At 45.0% G+C, this 19,633-nt stretch overlaps 2 protein-coding genes across 3 annotated transcripts in view; both read left to right on the forward strand.

The window, feature by feature from the left end:
• Window positions 1–1,527: 1,527 nt before the first annotated feature.
• SEC23B (SEC23 homolog B, COPII coat complex component) lies at window positions 1,528–17,464 on the forward strand. Of its 2 annotated transcripts, none has more exons than XM_042891191.1 (19): window positions 1,528–1,987; window positions 3,801–3,858; window positions 4,504–4,590; window positions 4,793–5,029; window positions 5,411–5,496; window positions 6,284–6,428; window positions 6,980–7,138; window positions 7,979–8,094; window positions 8,901–9,024; window positions 9,409–9,489; window positions 9,780–9,869; window positions 10,241–10,347; window positions 10,526–10,679; window positions 11,744–11,821; window positions 12,077–12,238; window positions 13,053–13,139; window positions 14,442–14,597; window positions 15,836–15,901; window positions 16,429–17,021. In XM_042891191.1, the coding sequence occupies exons 1-19, from the start codon at window positions 1,767–1,769 to the stop codon at window positions 16,480–16,482; spliced, it is 2,268 nt and encodes a 755-aa protein (XP_042747125.1). In that variant the 5' UTR covers window positions 1,528–1,766; the 3' UTR covers window positions 16,483–17,021. The 2 variants fall into 2 exon arrangements, with proteins under 2 accessions (XP_042747125.1, XP_042747116.1); XM_042891182.1 differs by lacking the exon at window positions 16,429–17,021 and adding an exon at window positions 17,028–17,464 and having other exon boundaries at window positions 1,529–1,987.
• Window positions 17,465–19,483: 2,019 nt separating this feature from the next.
• The window catches only part of DTD1 (D-aminoacyl-tRNA deacylase 1), a 13,027-nt gene continuing 12,877 nt past the window's right edge, over window positions 19,484–19,633 (forward strand). The window contains exon 1 of the mRNA XM_042878619.1: window positions 19,484–19,564. Coding sequence (XP_042734553.1) covers window positions 19,522–19,564 — 43 coding nt within the window. The 5' untranslated portion in view covers window positions 19,484–19,521. The remainder of the gene's footprint in view (window positions 19,565–19,633) is intronic.

The raw sequence follows: 19,633 nt of genomic DNA on the forward strand, positions 1-19,633 counted from the left end.
GTTTACCTGATGCTGTTTGAGTGCCATCTTCTGCCTCACCCGGGTATGGCTGTTCTGAGACTCTGAAAAGAGAGCTCTTAGGCTATGGGTGTCCAACCAGTTAGCTTGCCTGGGCCTTGTGGAGTGAAGGGGAGTTGTCTTGGGCTGCATATAAAAATATGAGGATTGCTCTGAATGTAATGCCTCCTGTCTTATATTTTGGTCCACAAAATCAGAGGCAGATGATGTTATGGTGGTAGAGGTTGAACCTTCCCATCAGTATCCCGTTACATGTTGTTGCTGTGTGATGGCAGCACAAGGGCAGTCTGACACAATGGCGTCTGTTATGGAAGTGCATATGGAGCAAAGGTGTGGAACTGAATGCCTGTACGTGGAGAAAATGGTACCCACTGATATTCATTGATACTTGTTGAGCATTTCAGGAGACCAGACAGCAGATGTGAGCACAGTGAGGCGGTGGGTGGTGTGTTTCAGCGGTGGTGACAGTGACATCAGCTGGCATCACTGTGTGATGCAGCTAATGGAGGTGACTGTTGAAAAATAGTGTTATGTAGCTGAGGATTTGCTCTATTAAATAGTGTCATTGTGCTCTTTGTTGTAGTTTTCATGGAAATAAATGGGAGGCATTACTTTCAGTGCTTATACACTTATATGTATATAAGCAACAAAACTTTTAATTATATATTTTTTATAAGAACATGGAAAAAAAAATGAGCGCCAGTGAGATACGTGACTTTTTTTGTGACACGGACACAGCAGTGGGGTTTGGTGGCAGGGATTGCAGTTCTCAGTGAGTTCTGACTCAGGTGTCAGTCAGAGATTTTGGATGAAATGATTCCTGTGCTTCACCCTTGACAGCTGCTCATGGTTGTGCTTACTGCCAGAAAGCGGTGACAGGGTAAGGCGTGACTGTGAAAGGAGGGGTATTTCTCTCTGGTGAGGAGGGGTTATGAAGGTGTGGTAGAGAGCCACAGTCAGATTTGTGAGTTTAATGTCTGACGTTCCATTTGAGAATTTGCAAGTGATGTATTTATGTCGAAAATATACTCCCAAATTATCAATTTTTGGAAGCCTTGAAACCCGTTCTTAAATCCCTTCATCCAGACGGGAAGCACGCCTGTTTGTCGCTGTTCTCAGGGCCGCGCTTAGCCAATGTACCACACCGCACACACACCATTACGTGAGCTAGCACGAGCCCGCCACTCTGTGAGCACGCTTCCGGCGCGGCGCCATTGCACGCAGCCGCAACGGCAGACACGTCATCCCCGCCTCTTCCACTTCCACCCGCTGAAGCCTCCCCGCCATGTCTGGTGGGGGCGCCTTTTCTCTCCATTCGCCCATAGTTAACGTGGCTTCCCTGAAGCCGCGCCGCCACGTTTGTTAGTGTCATGCAGGACGGCGCGCGGAGTGCCCTTAACCAAGATGGCGGTGGAAGAGCGGGAGGCGGGTCGTGCGGGTGCCGCCATCTTGTGTGAGGGCAGCCCCATAGCGCTGAGCTGGCGTTGCTGACCGCGCGGGGCCTGCCGGGAGAGAGCGGCGGCTGTGCGGGTGGGTGAGTGCTGCCGGGGCTCGGGTGCGGACCGCGAGCTGCCACTGACGGAAAGAGCGGGAACATCGGCTGCGAGCTGCGGCACGGCGCCGTTCGCAGACTGGCCTGACGTCGCTGGAGCCTTTTGTCGGCCTTTCGTTCCGTAAGGAGGGCGGGCTGGTATTTGCGGCGTGTCGGACTTCGGCTTCCCCTCTGCGCTCGGAGCTGCCGCGGCCCCATGGCGACCTACCTGGAGTTCATTCAGCAGAACGAGGAGCGCGACGGCGTGCGCTTCAGCTGGAACGTGTGGCCGTCCAGCAGGCTGGAGGCTACGCGGATGGTCGTGCCTCTGGCCTGCCTGCTGACCCCGCTGCGGGAGCGCCCGGACCTGCCGCCCGTGCAGTACGAGCCCGTGCTCTGCAGCAGGGCCACCTGCAAGGCCGTGCTCAACCCGCTCTGGTATGCAACTCTGAGCTGGGGGGCGGGGAGGCTGGGGAGTGTCTGGTTTGTATTTCGGTGTGCCTGATGTCTCTAGGCTGGGCGGATGGGCTGAGGACAATTGGTTGATGTTCAGCATGACCGGGTGTCTGTGTTTTGGCATCGCTACAGGCTCGGGGCAGAGTGGCTGAAGGGCTGCATGGAGGGAAAGGATGTGGGGATGTGAGCTGACAGCTGGCTGAACACGAGCGGCGGCGTGCCCAGCTGGCAAAGTATGTCAATGGCATCCTGACTTGTATCGGCAACAGTGCAGCCAGCTGGAGCAGGGAGGGCATCGTCCCTCTGTACTCAGCTCTGATGAGGCTGTGCATCGAGTGCTGCGTTCAGTGCTGGGCTCCTCACTGCAAGAAAGGCATTGAGACTCTGAAGCGTGAAGAGAAGGGCAGTGAAGCTGCCAAGGGTCTGGAGATGAGTCTAATGGGGAGCAGCTGAGGGAACTGAGGTTGTTCAGTCTGAAGAAGAGGCGGCTCGGGGAAGACCTTATTGCACTCTGTAACTACCTGAAAGGAGGGTATGCTGAATTGGGGGTCGGCCTCTTTTCCCAGGTAACGGTGATAGGATGAGAGGGAATGGTCTCAGGTTGCATCAGGGAAAGTTCAGGTTGGATATAGGAAAAAATTTCTTCTCAGAAAGAGCACTGAGACACTGGCACAGGCTGCCTAGTAAGGTGGTAGGATCACCATCCCTAGAGATGTTCAAGAACAGTGGAGAGGCAATGAGAGACATGGTTCGTGGGCATGGGGTAGGTGGGTTGATGGTTGGACACAGTGATTGTAGAGATCTTTTCCAACCTTAATAATTATGGTTATTCCTAATTCCCCTTTTTTTCTCAGCATGGTGCTTGGTAGCCTCTTCTAGATATAGTGAGTATGTTGAAAGCATTGCATGCCTGGTGAGATGTGTTGAATGGCACCCTCTGCTGAGCTGCCAGAGCCTGAGATGAGAGATGTGTCCTCAGGGAGGCTGTTCAGCTGGAGATAATATGGAAATGGGCAATCCTGTTATCATCCTAGAGAATGTTATGGTGAATGGTGAAACTTAAACAAAGATGCTGTTTATACTGGTGTTATCCTTTGGGCTGTGGTGTTCATTTGATTTTCTGCTTTCTATACATCCCCTTTTTTATAGGCCATCTCCAGTATGAGTATCAATTTTCTCTGGAGTTTTGCTGAGAAAGTAAGAGGAATAATCTTGTCATGAAGTCATGTTACTGTCATACTTCCTTAGAGCTTAGCTTTGGGCTGAAAAAAAGCCAGAATGACTAGCAAGAGGAAGTAGGAAGAGGTCAAACCCATGAAGGAAGAATAAGGTCAGGCTTCACTGTACTAGCAGTCAATGTAGTATCATAATGAGTTGAGGAGAGGAAACTCGTTGGGGCAGAGAACAGCTAATTTGTTCTGTGTTTGTACAGGATGTGAGTGAATGGCTTCTGCTGCTCTATGACTGGAGCACTCGTGTGCTGTAGCTGTACGAACAGTAAGATGACTGAGATAAGCTTCAACGTAGTGAAGGACTGATTAGATGCAAACCTGCTTACTGCATCCTAAGCTTCGATGGTCTGTTGGTGATCACTCACAATAACAAGCCTGGAAGCAGCAGGACTGCCTCAGCTAATAGGCTTTCTGGCATTGGAACAAAAGTCAGAATCCCTAAAACTATCCATAAAGTTGAAGCGTCTGGTTTTCTGATTCTTCCTCATCAGCATAGACAACTGTGAAGCTAGGTTGTGAAATTGTTCCTATACCTATACTAATGCCTCACCTTTCCCTTGCAGCCAAGTTGACTATCGGGCCAAGCTCTGGGCTTGCAATTTCTGTTTTCAGAGAAATCAGGTACGTTGAATCAGCATTTTAATCTTTTCAGAAAGCATTTTATTGATGACCTTACTGTGCAAAGGATGAAATGTCCTGAAATTTCATTTCAGGACAGAAATTTCGCCTCTCTAGATTTCATCTTGTAGCCTTTTCTCTTGCTGAACCCAGGCCAGAGTGCTTGCTAATGAGTCTGTTATATATGAAATCTTGCTTATTTTCAGTTGCTTTGCCAGTGACTTTAATAGCATGGAGAATATAGAAAATAGATAAAAAGCCATTTTATCACGTGTGCTTCCATTGTGGTTTTTGGTACATGACATTTACTGTTCTTCCTGAGTATGACATTTATTCGATTTGGGTAGACTTGTACCATCAGAAACAGTCACACGGCTAAAACGACAAAACTAAGCAAGTTTTGGCTAATGTGGCTGCTGCTTTAGTCCTGTTCTTAACTTACACTGGGCTGAGTAACTGTCAGTAGTTCTGGCCACTGTTGTGTGCGCTTAGCAAAGCAGCAGCACAGGTCTCTGATGAGTTAACCAGGTTGGTGCGGTTGGTAGTAAATAAAGAATCGAATAAACACATCATAAGACTCTGTACTACAGAGGAGAGCCCTACATTTCTGCCCTGCAGCTTGTCCTAATTTTTGGTCCTGTTTTTCAGTTTCCTCCAGCATACGCAGGCATATCTGAAGTCAACCAGCCAGCTGAACTTATGCCTCAGTTTTCAACAATTGAATATATAGTGCAGGTAATGATTCGTAGTTTGTGGTCTCCAGAATTGTATTCTGTGGTATCTTCTGTACATATTCGTTGTACTTAGGATAATAGAAATAAGTAACACTCATGTAAGATGCCTGAGATAGGGCTCATTTTATTCTTTGTCTGGAGTCATTGGACAGTGTCACCTAGCTTCTGTACGAGCCTCATAAATCCATCTCTCTCCATATTAGCGAGGCCCGCAGACGCCATTGATCTTCCTGTATGTTGTCGACACGTGCTTGGAAGAGGAGGACTTGCAGGCCCTGAAGGAGTCCCTCCAGATGTCCCTAAGTCTGCTGCCTGCTGACGCTCTAGTGGGGCTTATCACATTTGGCAGAATGATCCAGGTTCACGAGCTGAGCTGTGAAGGGATTTCTAAGAGCTACGTGTTTAGAGGCACTAAAGACCTGACAGCTAAGCAAATACAGGTATGTCCTGCCATCTGTTAGGCCAGTGGTTTGTTCCTCTTAGCTCTGTTGCCACCACTGCTGGTATTTCAAGCACCAGGCATTTGGGGAGGAAAGGAGGTTCAGTGCTCTTAATTATTTTTATGCTATTTCACTCTCAACACCTCTCCTGTCTGTTTGCTGTTGTAAATTTTTTGAAAACGTGCTCAAGATAGTTTTTTATATCTCACGTAATAGAACCATTGATGTCTTCCTAATGAGAGTGCAAATATTCATTATTTCAGTTTTTAATGTCTTTATTACTACAGGGTTGCAGGCTTTAGGCTGTATTGCTTGAAAGCAAAAGGTGTCTAGTGTTCGATTTTGAAGTCTCCTCTGCCTCCTTTTTTTTCTTTTCCGTAGGATATGCTTGGTCTTTCAAGGCCAGCTGTCCCCATTCAGCAGGGAAGGCCTCTTCAAGCTCCAGAACAGCCTGTTATTTCAAGCAGGTGAGTTGCTACATAAACACAACCAGCAGCAGAGCAGGGTGGGTGCTTCATACCCTTTGGGATCACACTTCTAAACCTAGCTTTTCCAAGAGGTGTTTTCCTACAAAAACACAAATGGTATTGTCTTGGCAGAGATATTTCCCTGCATCAAGTGATACAAGTGGGTGAGATTTACTAGAGCAATTTCAGCCTTCTCTAGCGTCTTGATTTTGCAGTTACAGGAATGTAATTGCCATTCAAACTGGATTTCTCCTTGAAAAGTATAGCATAGCTGTCTTTGGAAAGCATGTTGTTCAGGGGTCGAACATGTTTAGAGCAGGGGCCTTTTTGGTTGAGCACCTAATGGGGCCCTTGTTTATGAGTACCAATCCTTTGAGCCTTGCTTGAATGAGTCAAAAAAAAAACAGAAACCAGACACAAAACGCAACAGTTGGTAGGCAGGCGGTGACCCCTGAACTGTGAAGCCATATTTGCCTCTGTTGGATGCAGTTGTTTGTTTTTATTCTCAGCTCCTCTTTTTCCATGGCAGCTCATTTACCTTTTGGTAGATTAAATCAGTACTGAAGTCCTTTTCTGTGCTTTGAGTGTTTTTTGCCTTCTTGTCAGTTCCTGTTGGTTCCTTTGATCAATTTTGTTACTTTGCACAGGCCTCTTAGCTTGGAAAGTCTGGACATAAAGGAATGTGTTGTGTAATGTTTTGCTTCTGATAACTCTTCCAGTGTAATTAAAGTGTGCTAGGAACAGAGGCACACTTATAGCGGGAAAACATTTCATTTCAATTTTTCAGGTTCCTGCAGCCAGTACAGAAGATTGACATGAATTTAACAGATCTCCTTGGAGAACTTCAAAGGGACCCGTGGCCAGTGACCCAGGGAAAGAGGCCTTTACGTTCCACTGGAGTAGCTCTTTCGATTGCTGTTGGCTTGCTAGAGGTACTTTTATTGCACCTGCTTGTTAGGGATGAGCTGGGCAAAGCAAGCACCCGGCAGTATGTGCTGAAACGTATACAGGTTTCAGTGCAGATTGGTTTGCAGCCCAGTCACATTGAAGTGCAGTGGTGCATTTTGTCTTTGCTTGATGTCCGGCATGAGTTCCAGCTGATGTTGAGTGAACTAGGAATTTGTATTTAACTGTAAACTGTGTAAAAGGTGCAGGTGTTTAAAGGCTTCTGATCCTTACATATATTGCCATGTGAAGGTGATTGTATGTACTCTGATTCTTTTTGTTTGTTTGTTTTTGCAAGGGTCATCTAAGGTGGAAGTAAAAAGAATACTACCTCCTGTAGTGAAGATTGTTGTAGTTTGAGTCTAAACTAGAGGGTGCCTGTCAGGAAACGTGTTGCTGTTTCTCAGGTCTGCCTGTAACAGAGGCAGGTCCCTGATGGTATTGCAGAATAATGTACAGATTCCTCTCTGAAGAAAACGTTGTTCTTTTAAACATCTTTTTCCCTGAGTTCTAATGTAAGACTGTATTTTTATTTCAGGGCACATTTCCAAACACAGGAGCGAGAATAATGCTATTTACAGGCGGTCCACCAACGCAAGGACCAGGCATGGTGGTGGGAGATGAATTGAAAACACCCATTCGTTCTTGGCATGACATAGAGAAGGACAACGCGAGGTTCATGAAGAAGGCCACCAAGGTAGGTGCTGGTGTCAGCTGGAGGAGAAAGCACGCAGAACAGCTTAGGTTTGTTGTGTGGCAAGGGGTGTTTAAAGAAATGTGAGTGGTGGAATACAGAGTGGGGATGGGAGGAAGGAGATGACTGAGCCTATGTAGGCAGCTTCCAGTATTCTTCTGTAGGTAACAGAAGTCTTATTTTCTTGGTATAGAATCAGTCTGTCCAGATATTTGCATAGCTGCTCATAAAATGCATGAGCCTTTCTGTGTGTTAAGCTATGAGAATGGTCAAAGGATGGATGAGAGTCTTACTGTTAGTTGCTTCTCCAAGTATGGTCTTGTGCCTTCTCAGAGACGGAAATATTTCAGTGCTCTCGTCCAGCTGGTGGTGAGTAGAGGTCCTTTTAGCTTGTTCTGGAAAGGGGAAAAAAACAAGCCTGTACTCCAAGAACTGGTGATTTCCAGAAAGGCTCCTTTTTCTCTTGACATGTGAAATAATAGTTAAAATATTAGGTATGAAATGTGCCTGTCAGCATAGAGGAAGTACTGTGATACCTGTCCTCTTAACTATCACCTAAAAATCTTTAGGTTTCTATCACAAAGAGCCTGTGCTTGTATGATGGTAGCAATTCGTGTCTTCTCTACACTTGCAACTTGCAGCTCAAGTTTATCCATAGGCAAACATCCTAGGAGGAAGAATTCTGTTCAAGCAGACAGCTCCTTACTTTTGCAGCACTGGCAACGGCGTCATTTGTGCTTTGTGCATCAGTGTGTTGACTTCAGCTGGAGAGCAGAGGAAAAATTGCCTGATGCAGCATCCTAAATATTCCTAAATATTATGTGTGTTGTCTGTTCTCCCCAGCACTATGAGACTCTGGCCAATCGCACTGCCACCAATGGTCACTGCATTGATATCTACGCCTGCGCCCTGGATCAGACTGGACTGCTAGAGATGAAATGTTGTGCAAACCTCACTGGGTATGTCTGTAACAGGAAACACAAAGGTGGTACTTTTATTTTTTTTGGAGGGGGAGAACAGTTTGAAAAGCAGTTAGTTTTCTATGAGTGCAAAAGGGTGAGATTTTTGTCATTTATTCTAAATTGTGGTTTGAATTTGCCAGGAGTTACATGGCAAACCTCCCCCGATCCCAGTCCGCATTTCTGAAGCCTCAAAGTAGCGTAAGAGTTAACACTGCTGGTAGAAAACTCAGTGTCCTGCTTTGGAGAAAGGTATTCTAAAGCATGATGCAACATGTCTTGCAAATGCCTTCTGTCACCTTCAAATGCCCTGGGAAGTAGCAAGTACCCTTTGCAGAGCTGGTGGGACATAGATCCCCTCTGTTGTGTGTGCGTGACTGAAGTGCCATCAGAGTAGCAGAGCTTCAGGCATGGTGGGTAGTTGCTTTCATTGTGTTGGCCAGATTTTCTCATGCTTAACAGCTCATTTTGCTTTCTTAGGGGAAGCAGGCTGAGCAAGGCTCTCTTTTGGGTACGGGTGTTTGTAACCAGTGGAAACAGGAGCATTTTTAAGGCAGCTGAAAGGATGACAAGAAATATAGCTGAGAAAGCAAGCTGGCAGAAATGGAGCACTAACTTGTCTGGCTTTGGAGGCATCCATGAATCTACATTCCCTAATGCGAATTCTACCTATGCAAAGGCATGCTTCAAAACAGTTTCTGCCTGTATTTGCATGCATGAGAGTTGGAGGGGTTGTGTCCTTGTGATATGCTTCTAGTTCTCAATTGTTTCAGTTACCTTGTGTGGGTTTTTTTTTTCCTTCTCAGAGGACACATGGTGATGGGAGATTCCTTCAACACTTCTCTCTTCAAGCAGACCTTCCAGCGGGTATTCAACAAAGGGCTCAGTGGGGAATTTCGGATGGCTTTTGGTGCAAATTTGGAAGTGAAGGTGAGAGATTAGTTTAATTAGCTGACATTAACTTAGAAGTGCGAGTGCTGCTGATTGGAAAAGTTTTCTAGGTATCTGTGTAGAAAATTCTACATCTTTGAGGTCAGCTGTATTGCCTTCTTTGGAAAAAGCATCATATTGGAATGAGTGAAGGCATTTTTTATTTAAAAGTTTATTAAATTTGTGGTTTAAAAAAACCAACAACTGAGCTTACGTTCACCAACTAAGGCAGTAGGTTACCTTGATAATGTACTCAAGGATGCTTTCCTTGGCAGCCTTGCATAATCACTTTCTGATCAAAGCTGAGCATCTGATTTAGTCTATGTGTTCTATTTGACTAACTTGATATATTTTTTTTTAACAACTATTTTTGTCTTGTTCTAGACATCCAGAGAGCTGAAAATTGCAGGTGCTATTGGACCGTGTGTATCCCTGAATGTGAAAGGACCGTGTGTTTCTGAAAATGTACGTTTTCAACATGAAAAGAACAACTATGTTAAGTAGGAAACAAAGGGTGCAAAATTTCTGTCGAAACCTAGAGCTTAGATAGAATGTGAGAAAAGGCAGAGCTTGTTGGACTGACCTCTTGTCCCATAAAGCTGCCTTCTAACTGTATTACCCTCAGTAACTTAATCCACATCCTGAAGATAAGAAATGCTGGAAGGTTGCCTCGTGTATCTGATCAGAATTTAACATGAGCTGACCTTAACTACTGCCAAGTACTAAAACGCTGTTTTCTTTTCAATTCTATGCAGGAACTTGGAATTGGAGGAACATCTCAGTGGAAAATTTGTGGTCTGGATCCCTGCACAACTCTGGCCATTTACTTTGAAGTGGTAAATCAGGTCAGCCCTGGCTTTTCTTTTTTTGTCTTCATTTTTATATACCAACTGTTTGTAACAGGACCAGGAAGTCCAAGGCATCTCTTGTGTTGTGAATGGGTGGTTGCAGAGTAGGTAAATGTTTTGTGCCAAAGTAATATTCATAGGGCTTGTTTGCATATTTGTAAGCTGATAAGTGTCAGGTATGGAATTAAAAATGCACCCAGAACCACTTGGCTTTGAAGGCTCTTATAAAACACAACATTAACAGATGCATGTCTCCTCCATGGTCCGTTTCAAGCTTGAACTTAACTCTGTTCAGCAGATGCCCTGGATTTGTCTCTGTTGTATACAAAGCCAGCCTATGTTGAAGGCTTTCCTTGTTTAATTTGCAGCACAATGCACCAATACCTCAGGGAGGCCGAGGGGCAGTACAGTTTGTCACCCAGTATCAACACTCCAGCACACAGAAACGCATTCGTGTCACCACCATAGCCAGAAAGTAAGTACCTCGTGCTGGTTCTTTGGCAGAATTGCAGAAATGGAAGCCACTGTCTGTGCTGGTATTGTTTTAGCTTTTTATTACATTCATTGGCCACAGAATATTTGGCATGGGGGAAAAATGTGGATTGGGTTTTGCTGATGACAGATTTTGCACTAACCCTTTACTAATCCTTTAGCTGGGCAGATGCACAAAGTCAGCTCCAGCACATAGAAGCTGCATTTGACCAGGAAGCAGCTGCTGTGCTGATGGCACGGCTGGGAGTGTACAGAGCTGAGTCTGAGGAGGGACCTGATGTGCTGCGATGGCTGGACAGACAGCTGATCAGACTGGTAAGACTGATGGAGTGCATCATTTAATTTTCAGTTAAAACGATCTCTTGGGATGAAAACACCATTCTTTTTCCAGTCTGACTCACTTCATTTGTGCTCTGATTGTGGTCTCATAGTATGTGATAACTATGAAGGCTGTATGATCAGTGAGTTGGTGATGGGATAGGTAAGCATCCCATCATGGTGAAAGAGTTAAACCTTGAGATTGAAGACGTAATAGTAAAATGATCACACAGGTGGGAAGGGACCTCTGCAGGTCTCAACACTCTGCGTAAGCAGGGCTAGTTTCATGTTACAGTTAGATGCTGTGGGTCTTGTTCAGGTGAGTTTGTATGATCTCCACGGATGGAATTTGTCTTGTTTCTTGGTAGCCTGTTCCAACATTTGATCACAGTTACTGTGATTTACTATAATTATTTTTTATATCCTGTCAGAATTCCAGTTTCTTCAGTTATGTGCTAGGTAACTATACAGAGCATAACATCACACACAGGCACATCAGATGCTGGAAAAAAAGAGACAATATCAAATAAAAATTTGAGCACTGAAACACATACTGCATCCTGAAATGCTTGTGGACTCATTTGTGGTTGATACAAATTTTTTAAATTTATAAGGAAATTGATAAAGATCACCCTGCTGGTCATGGAACCAGGCCAAAACAGCCCATAAACCATTCACCAACTGCTTGCTTTCAGTGAAGCATCTAGTGCTGTTGCTTTAGAAGGAAGTAGGAGATGGTACAGAAGTGTTTCGTAGTGTACAAAGAACATTAAGTATGATGATGATCCAGTGGAAAAAAATGGGTGGTACTGGAAGCACTATTTCATTCTTAAATAACTTTGAATCTGGATTCAAAATAGAAGATTTTTATTTACCTAAAATGATAAGATGATTGAATTGTCATTGTCACTCCAGTAAGATACAGAAGCTACTGACCTGTTAAGTTCTTGCTGCCACGTTCATGATTTGTTTGCTCTGTTTGAAAACATACAAAACTCATTCAAAAAAAAAAGTTGATTCTCAGGGAGATATAAACAAAGTTTGCATTTTGCTTCCAACAGTGTCAGAAATTTGGACAATACAACAAAGATGATCCCAACTCCTTCAGATTGTCGGAATCATTTTCTTTGTATCCCCAGGTAAGAACCTTCTTGCAGCTATGGGAAAAGTTTGCAAGGGTGAATGATGGTAAAGCACCTTGTACCATCAATGGGATTTGTGAGGGAAGGAGCAGGTGCTTTTTGAATTTGTCGGGTGGTCCTGTAGTTCAGTGTTAGAAAAAGCTGATAAGTTAAGAACTCTGAGGAGTTCAGTGGGAGACTTTTTTCAGGGGATTTGCTGTTTGCAAGGTGCAGAAGCTTTGGCAACTCACACTTCTCATCTTTCTGATGCAGTTCATGTTCCATTTGCGACGCTCCCCATTCCTGCAGGTCTTCAATAACAGTCCAGATGAATCTTCTTATTACCGTCACCACTTTGCTAGGCAAGATCTCACTCAGTCTCTCATTATGATTCAGCCCATCCTTTATGCTTATTCTTTCCACGGACCTCCTGAGGTAAGTCTGTGTTTAACAGAGAGGTGAATCAATGCAAAGTAAAGAGCATGCAGTTGGGATAACAGTAGTTCATTAAAAAGCTTCTTACTTTGTTTTTCTTAGTTAAAGTAATTACTAAGGGGTGAGATGGTGCATTGTACAATACAAGTTATATTTTCAGTAGACTTACTCTTAGCATGTACATTATACTTTCAGCTGGGCTTTTAAAAAACACATACATGCCTAAAAAAAGAAGCCCCAAAAAGCTAATGCCATATCTGGCATCTTGGCAGTTCAGCAGTGCTGCTGCTTCTCTGCCAGTGGCTGCCATCTCCACCACATAAGTCAGCAAGCCTCTGCCCTTCCAGGTCATTAGCACAGCATTGTAGGGGTTGGAAGGGGCCTCTAGAGATTGAATGAGTCCAGCTGCTTGTTTTCAGCTGTTTAAGAAGCAACATTCAACTGCTATACAGACGTTATTAATTTATGTTGACTGCAGTGCATCTGGCAGGAAGGAAACGCAGAAGCTGCTGCAGAAACACTATAAAACCTTTCTGGCAGCATTTGCCTGAGTGTATGTATTAAATTTCTTATTTTTCTTGGCTTCTCAAGATCATTAAACTTGAAAGCCATAGAAATTGCTTTCTCACATACTGTATTTCATACAGTAGCTGAGGACTTGCTGCTTGATTCAGTGATGCCACAGGAGGCTGGTGGTTCTCTGAAACATTCACATGAACAGCAGCTCTTGACAGACACAACATTCCTCCTTACAGCTGAACTGTAAGGTTAATACAGTTTTGAGGTTTTAATGATTGACCTTTATTTTCCATAGCCAGTGCTTTTGGACAGCAGCAGCATTCTTCCTGACAGAATCCTACTGATGGACACTTTCTTCCAGATAGTTATCTACCTTGGTGAGGTACGGTGAGATGTATTCTCTGAACTCTCCTCCTCCTGCCATGCATGCAAATAATGCTACTGTTAGTATGCAATGAACCACTTGCAAAACTTACCCTTGGCATAATGGCATCGTTATGCCTGTTCCCATGCATTTGTAATGGATAAAAATCCTACTGGAGTAGTTAAGCATATGTTCTGCTGTGAGAAATAGCCATCGAGTTAGCTTGCGAACTGAAAAAGTTAAAAGAAACTAAAAGCTTCTGCTTTTTAAGTACTGGCTGTTCTTTACAGCTGTGCCCGTGCATAGATATTTAGATCAATATCTAAAGCCTTGGCTTTCCAGTGCCTTTTCAGTATGAAGACCTGTAGATCTGTGTTGGAATCCAACCGGTTTTGTAAGGGAGCACTAAGCTACTGCAGCTGGATGATAGAAACATCTCACACTCTAAAGAAGTTGTGATGTAGAGGAGGGTGAAGCTGACTTGCTTCTCTCTTCCTTCTCTAGAAATATCCCTTTTATTTGATGCTTTTTTTCCCTCTCAGATTCTTTTCAGTCTTGTCTGGGGAGTACCTTTCATGCAATTTTTTTCTACCTAAACATGACATCAAATTGAAATTTAAATAAGCTCAGCTTGGCTTATGGTCTCACCTTCCTGTTAGTGATTTTTTTGGAGAGGTGTTTTAACTCTTCTCTTTATTTTTGAACTGAGCTACTGACTTTTTATGACTGTTACTAGAATGCTTAAAGTTTGGCGTGGTGGCCTGCGGTGATGCACAGTCCACACAAACAGGAGTTGTATGGTGGAGTCAGTAGTGACAATAAGCCTTCACAGGTTACTTTAAGCAGTGCCTACCTACCTCAACTGTTGGGAAGCAAGAGACTCAACTGGGTAAAATTAGACAGTGGAAATGTTAAATTATGAACTGCAAGTGAAACTATAAACTATGTATGGACCTTGAAAAGAATGTCAGGCAAAGACTGTTCCACTTAAGACCAAATCAGGTTTGGAATGTCACTGATTTATAAATACTTTACGCTTTTAAGTTGAGGTAAGCAGAAGCATAATGGCTTGAAGTTCACTTTGAACAATCGGCTCTTGTACTGCACAGCCTGCTACCCAATTCTGTGTTTAGTGCATGTTCTTAAGGAACAGACAGAAACTAAACAATACTATTGACAGAATAGTGAAAGCATGTGTTTGTCCTGCTCTGTGTAAGCAGAAATGCACGTAATGTTCTGCTACCTTAAGATGTGCTGGTTAAGGGGAGGCCTGTCGACATCTCTGCAATCTCTTCATTTCCTCCCTGTCCCTGTGAACAGACTATTGCACAGTGGCAGAAAGCTGGTTACCAAGACATGCCTGAATATGAAAACTTCAAGCACCTACTGCAGGCTCCATTGGATGATGCCCAGGAAATCCTGCAGACCAGATTCCCAATGCCACGTTATGTCCACACTGAACATGGGGGCAGCCAGGTAAGGAGGTTTATCCAAAAACCTTCTCTGTTGAACAATGCAAATATCAGTCTTTTCTTGCTTTACTAAGTAAACAGTTCTGTAAGTTAAACACAGTGGTTATTTAGCTCTTAAAAGTAAGAGTTTGTATATTTTCCCATGAGTTCTGAATGTATCCATGTCTTTTAATAGGCCAATTGCTCCTTGCATGTGTTTTTGACTTCTGAGGATGGAAAGAGAAGGGGAAAAAAAAAGCCAGTGTAAATATCTTTATATTCCTTGAGTGGTGGGAAGTGAATAGTTTTGCTGTGTACCTAAACTTCCTGAGGCAGGGAGTGCAGTTAGTTGGCAAGGGCAGTCAGTCATGCTGAATGTTTGAACATCTGCTCTTTCATTCTTACATGCCAGGTGAGAATATAAAATGGTCTCTATTTTGACTTCCTGGAATTACAGTAGTTCAGTGTGTGTCTATTGCTAGCCTGTTGTTTGTAGAAGTGGAGAGGCAGGAATTGGTGCTCCAAAACTAAACTATTAATGTAAGCATGTTGCCCTGATTCTCAACTAACCACTTTTCTGATGTAAGGAAAAGGGTTTACTATCAAAGTGAAATTGCTGATGCCATGTCCATGTTGCATGAAACTAGAGCTGCCCTGCTTGACAAGCATTGCTTGCTATAGGAGAGCACTTGGAGAAACTTAAAAGGTGATGGTACAGTTTTGAAATGGAGGGCAGAGAGTTTTCTCATAGAAATCTGCCACCACCAACTAACTCAAGAATAACAGCAGGGAAAGGAATGCATTCAGATTCTCTCTCTCTTTTTGAGATAACAGCAGCATACCCTGACTTTTTTAACTTGATTCCTCCTTTTCCTCCTCCCAGGTTTCTTCCTCAATCTCATTCTGCTATGTGATGTTCCTTAACGTTATTTCTTTCAAAACAGTTTGTAAAACTGTAACACATTGTAGTAGTACTGTTGTCTGTTCCATGGGAGTCACAGCTGTGTGGTAAAATCTTTCCCAAACATTTATCCTTTCAGAGTATTGCCATTAAAAGTAAGCAGATTCTTGTTTTTAAGTCCAGTGAAATTGTTTATGAAACAAAGCTCTTTCTGAACTCAGAAACTTGTTTCAGTTAAAGAAGTATTTTCCTTGTAAAAGCAGGCAAACATCACCAGTCATGTGTCTGAGGAGATAAGTGTTAGGGGAGCTGACATTTCTATCATACTGCAAAAATGTTTTTCCCACATTTTGTCTTTATAGGCTCGATTCCTGTTGTCTAAAGTGAACCCTTCTCAGACCCACAATAACCTCTATGCATGGGGACAGGTAAGCAATGGAAGAGCCACTTGTGTTTGGGAATACGGTAAAACGTACATTCAAATAATTGTCTGCATAGTTGGTGTCCCATTTTATCTCATAGTATTTGGCCTCAGACTGGGAGTGTGTTGTATTTGTCCTGCTCTAACAGCTTTTTGCAAGACATACATGGTTGGCTTTGAAAAACTTTGAAATAGTGCTTTGGAATACAAGGAAACAAGGTTATTTCTGTGCACCAGTTGATCTGTGATGAAATTACTGTATGACATTGTAATAGCTGTAGCATTTTAAAAGACAGCCGAGTGGATAGGTTTGTAAGTCTTAGGCAGCTTAAATTCTTACTCATCCTGATAATTGAAGTCCATGGTTATCGAGATAAAGAGTTCTGGTGGTGAGCACTAGATTACACTATGTTCAGAATAAAGTTTTCAAGCCTGGACATGATGAAACGTCTGCTTCTGTTCTTGGATGGAATTTCCCCCAGGTTTTCAGCATATTGTGATATGGTTTTTTGTTTTTTTTTGCTTTTTCTAAAGGGTGGCTGTCCTAGTAGAGGTGCTGCAGAACAGCCCAGTACCTCAGCAGCCTGATGACAGCAGGAGATGAGTGGTTTCCAGCAGCAGTGCTTTTGTCTCTGTCATCTTTCCTGTAACCAAGTTACCTAAGTAGTGCACAGGTAGACAAGGAGAATGTATTTTGTGGCTGCTACTGATGGAAGCAGCTGATAGAGAAACTCTTACAGGTTTTAGATGAGCTGATGTGGAAATTATATTTGCCTTCTGCTACAAATCTGATGTAAAAGCTCTTAGTCCATAGTTAGTGTATTTAGTTTTCTGTAACTAGCATACAGATACGTATAGATCTGATTTTTCTATCAATAATAGTTTTTAATGTCTTCTGCCTTGTTTCCATAGAGCCTTGAGCAGAAACCTTCCTAATGCGTTAGAAGGAAGAGACTTTTCTGCAACAGTGCAGGTGGCATTCAAAGATATTGTCAACTAGCAGACTACCCTTCAAGGGGAAAAGGTTTAGCAGGCAGTTAGCTTAGTGCTGACATTTGCTTTGCTTTTGCTTAGTCCCCAGGGCCAGCAGCGCTATTTCACGCTCATTATCTATTTCCTTAATTTCTTTGCAGGAATCAGGAGCCCCAATCCTGACGGATGATGTCAGTCTGCAGGTGTTCATGGACCACCTCAAGAAGCTGGCGGTCTCCAGTGCAGCGTGACTTGATTGAACCCAGCAGCAAAAACGGCAGTGACATACATCACGGTGACGATGGAAGCGGAACGATTTATTTACATTTCCTTTTAGACTAAGGTTTTTAAGTATTAAATAAATACGTGGGGAGAGCTTAGTACTTTGCCCTTCTAGATATTAATTTATTTGTACTCCTTTTTACCTCTATTGTTTATGCTATTTTCTCATACTGTATCGGGAGCCAAAGTATGTTTTATCCGGTGTAGATCTTTGCAGCCTTAGCTTAATATGTAATGATCTGTGGTCTGAAGTGGTGGCTTTAGGCAACCAGGGGCTGAATTAATGGAAAATAAAACTGGATAAGAAAAGCATTAATACTGAGTGCTGACCCCCATTGAGCTGTATGTGCGTTTTTGAAAACACACCACCAGGGGAGGTACCAACTGCTACAAATAATGCCACTCGCTGCTCTCTAACACATGGTTTCAGTCGCGGATCTGAAGTTTCACGTGGAAACAAAGAGGGACGTGAAGAAAATACAGTGCGGAACACTTCTGAAGCAGAGCAGCGGGGCTGGAGGTCGGCGTGCAGCACCCTGCCGGCGGGCAACTTCTGGTTCCCGGTAAGGCCGAGGTCTCCGCGCGCCGCCATCTTCCGCTCCCGCCCCTCAGCTTTAGCGCGTGCGCGGCTGCGCGCGCACACCACCGTCATCTTTCGGCCCCTCCCTTTCCTCCCCCCAGCCAGGGTGCATGCGCGTAGCGGCTGCCCCGCGCACGGGAGTTACTGGGGGCGATGCGGGCGGCGCTGTGGAACATGCGGTCGGCGCTGCTGTACTCGATAGGCGGCTGGACCGTGCTGGGGGGCGTGCTGCACTACAGCTACAGCAGCGGCGGCGGGCACGGTACGGGGCCGGTGCGGCCTTCGGAGCCCGAGCACGGCGCCTCAAATCGCCACCGCGGGGCGGGGCTGGGGCGGGAGGGGAGAGGTGGGCTGAGGGGCCGGCAGGGGGCGGGGCCTGGCTGAGGTGGGCGGGCGCGCTGGGCGGAGAAGATGGCGGGGAGTCTGATCGTATCTGTGGCTGCTGCATTGGCCCGAGGAAAGGATGGCGCGTTTTAATGCGAAGTTGTTTCGTTTCGTTTCATTTTCTTTCCCCGTTCGTTAGAAGATGAAAGTGATGACAAGGCGAACGAAGAGTACTCTAGAGATGTGGTGATTGCAAGTAAACCCATGGGGTTAAACGTCACCACGGTAATGACGTACCACAAGGAATTGCCTCCTCTCACGCGGCTGCTCCGGCGTATGACAGCGTATTTTACTCCCAGCAGTAGTACTCCCCCCTCTGAGAACTGAGCCGTCAGGGACGCGGAACGAGGAACGTTGTGCTGTGCAGGAGAGCCTGAGGATGTGGTCCTGTCATCTGGCGCCATGCTGTCGGTCTGTCACATTGTTGAAACAAAACAACAGAAATCCCTGTCCGAAATTCCTTTGCAAAACTCGCAGGCTTTCTTGTCTCTTCACATCAATGCTGTTCTTTGCACGTGTACTCAAATTATTAAATGTAAACTAGGTTCTGTGGAGTCTTGTGAGATGGTGGTGAGCTGGAGTGCTGCTCAGGGGGCTGCCAGGTGCCCTTCACTTTGTGAAGGTTTCCCAGCATAGGGGCTGCTGTGCATAAGCTGCTCTCTCAACCCATTGGGTCCAAAATAAAACATTAAAGAATTATTAAGCGGCAAGGAATGTAGTTTAATCTTTGAGGTGTAAGAGTTGTTGTCATCCTTCAAAAAGAAGCAGACAGGGTATACAGCTTTGTCCCCTGATGTATGGCTACTATCCTTATACCCCCTTCCCCTCAGTTTGCTAAATCTCCTTTCTGTAGCTGCTCTTAGAGCTGCTGTCGCTTTATAAGATTGTAATACATGCTGCCTCCCCTTCTAGGGTGCCGTCTCCCTGCTGTGACTGTAGCTTTCCTTTCTATACGGTTTCCCCCAGTCTTTGTGGACATAATTCCTTTTCAGGGGCTTCTCCCAGTCCCTGCAGGCGCTGCCTCCCTTCAGAAGGAAGCTGCCAGTTTCCATGGTACCTCTGGACGCCTCATTCCTGTGGAAGGGAATGGTATGGGTGCGCTGGTACCTCCAGTTGTTTTTTCTATAGGTACTGCTGAAAAAATCATTTAAAAAAAAATTGAAAGGCTCCACCTTCAGAGGAAAGGAGCCCCTCTGCACCATTCTGTACGAATTCGGTCTGTACGCAGCCCCGTTTCCATAGAGGCTGCCTCTCTACAGGCACCGCCCGTACCGGCGAAGGCCCGCCGCTCCAGCCCTGCGGCGGTACCTCCCATCCGCCAGGGGGCGCTGCGCTGCGCGGGCCAGCAGGGGGCGGCCGCCGTCGCCTAGCGCTGCCACCTCCCCGCGCCGGGCCCGCGCCGCGCCGCCATGAAGGCCATCGTCCAGCGGGTGGCCCAGGCCAGTGTCACAGGTCAGTGCGCGGCACCGGGAGGGACACCGGAGCCGGAGGGGCGGGGGGAGAGGAGGCGGGGGCGGGCGG

This window comes from Lagopus leucura, unplaced genomic scaffold (genome assembly GCF_019238085.1).
Source record: "Lagopus leucura isolate 7727_CA_CO unplaced genomic scaffold, USGS_WTPT01 Super-Scaffold_73, whole genome shotgun sequence".
Taxonomy (NCBI): Eukaryota; Metazoa; Chordata; class Aves; order Galliformes; family Phasianidae; genus Lagopus; species Lagopus leucura.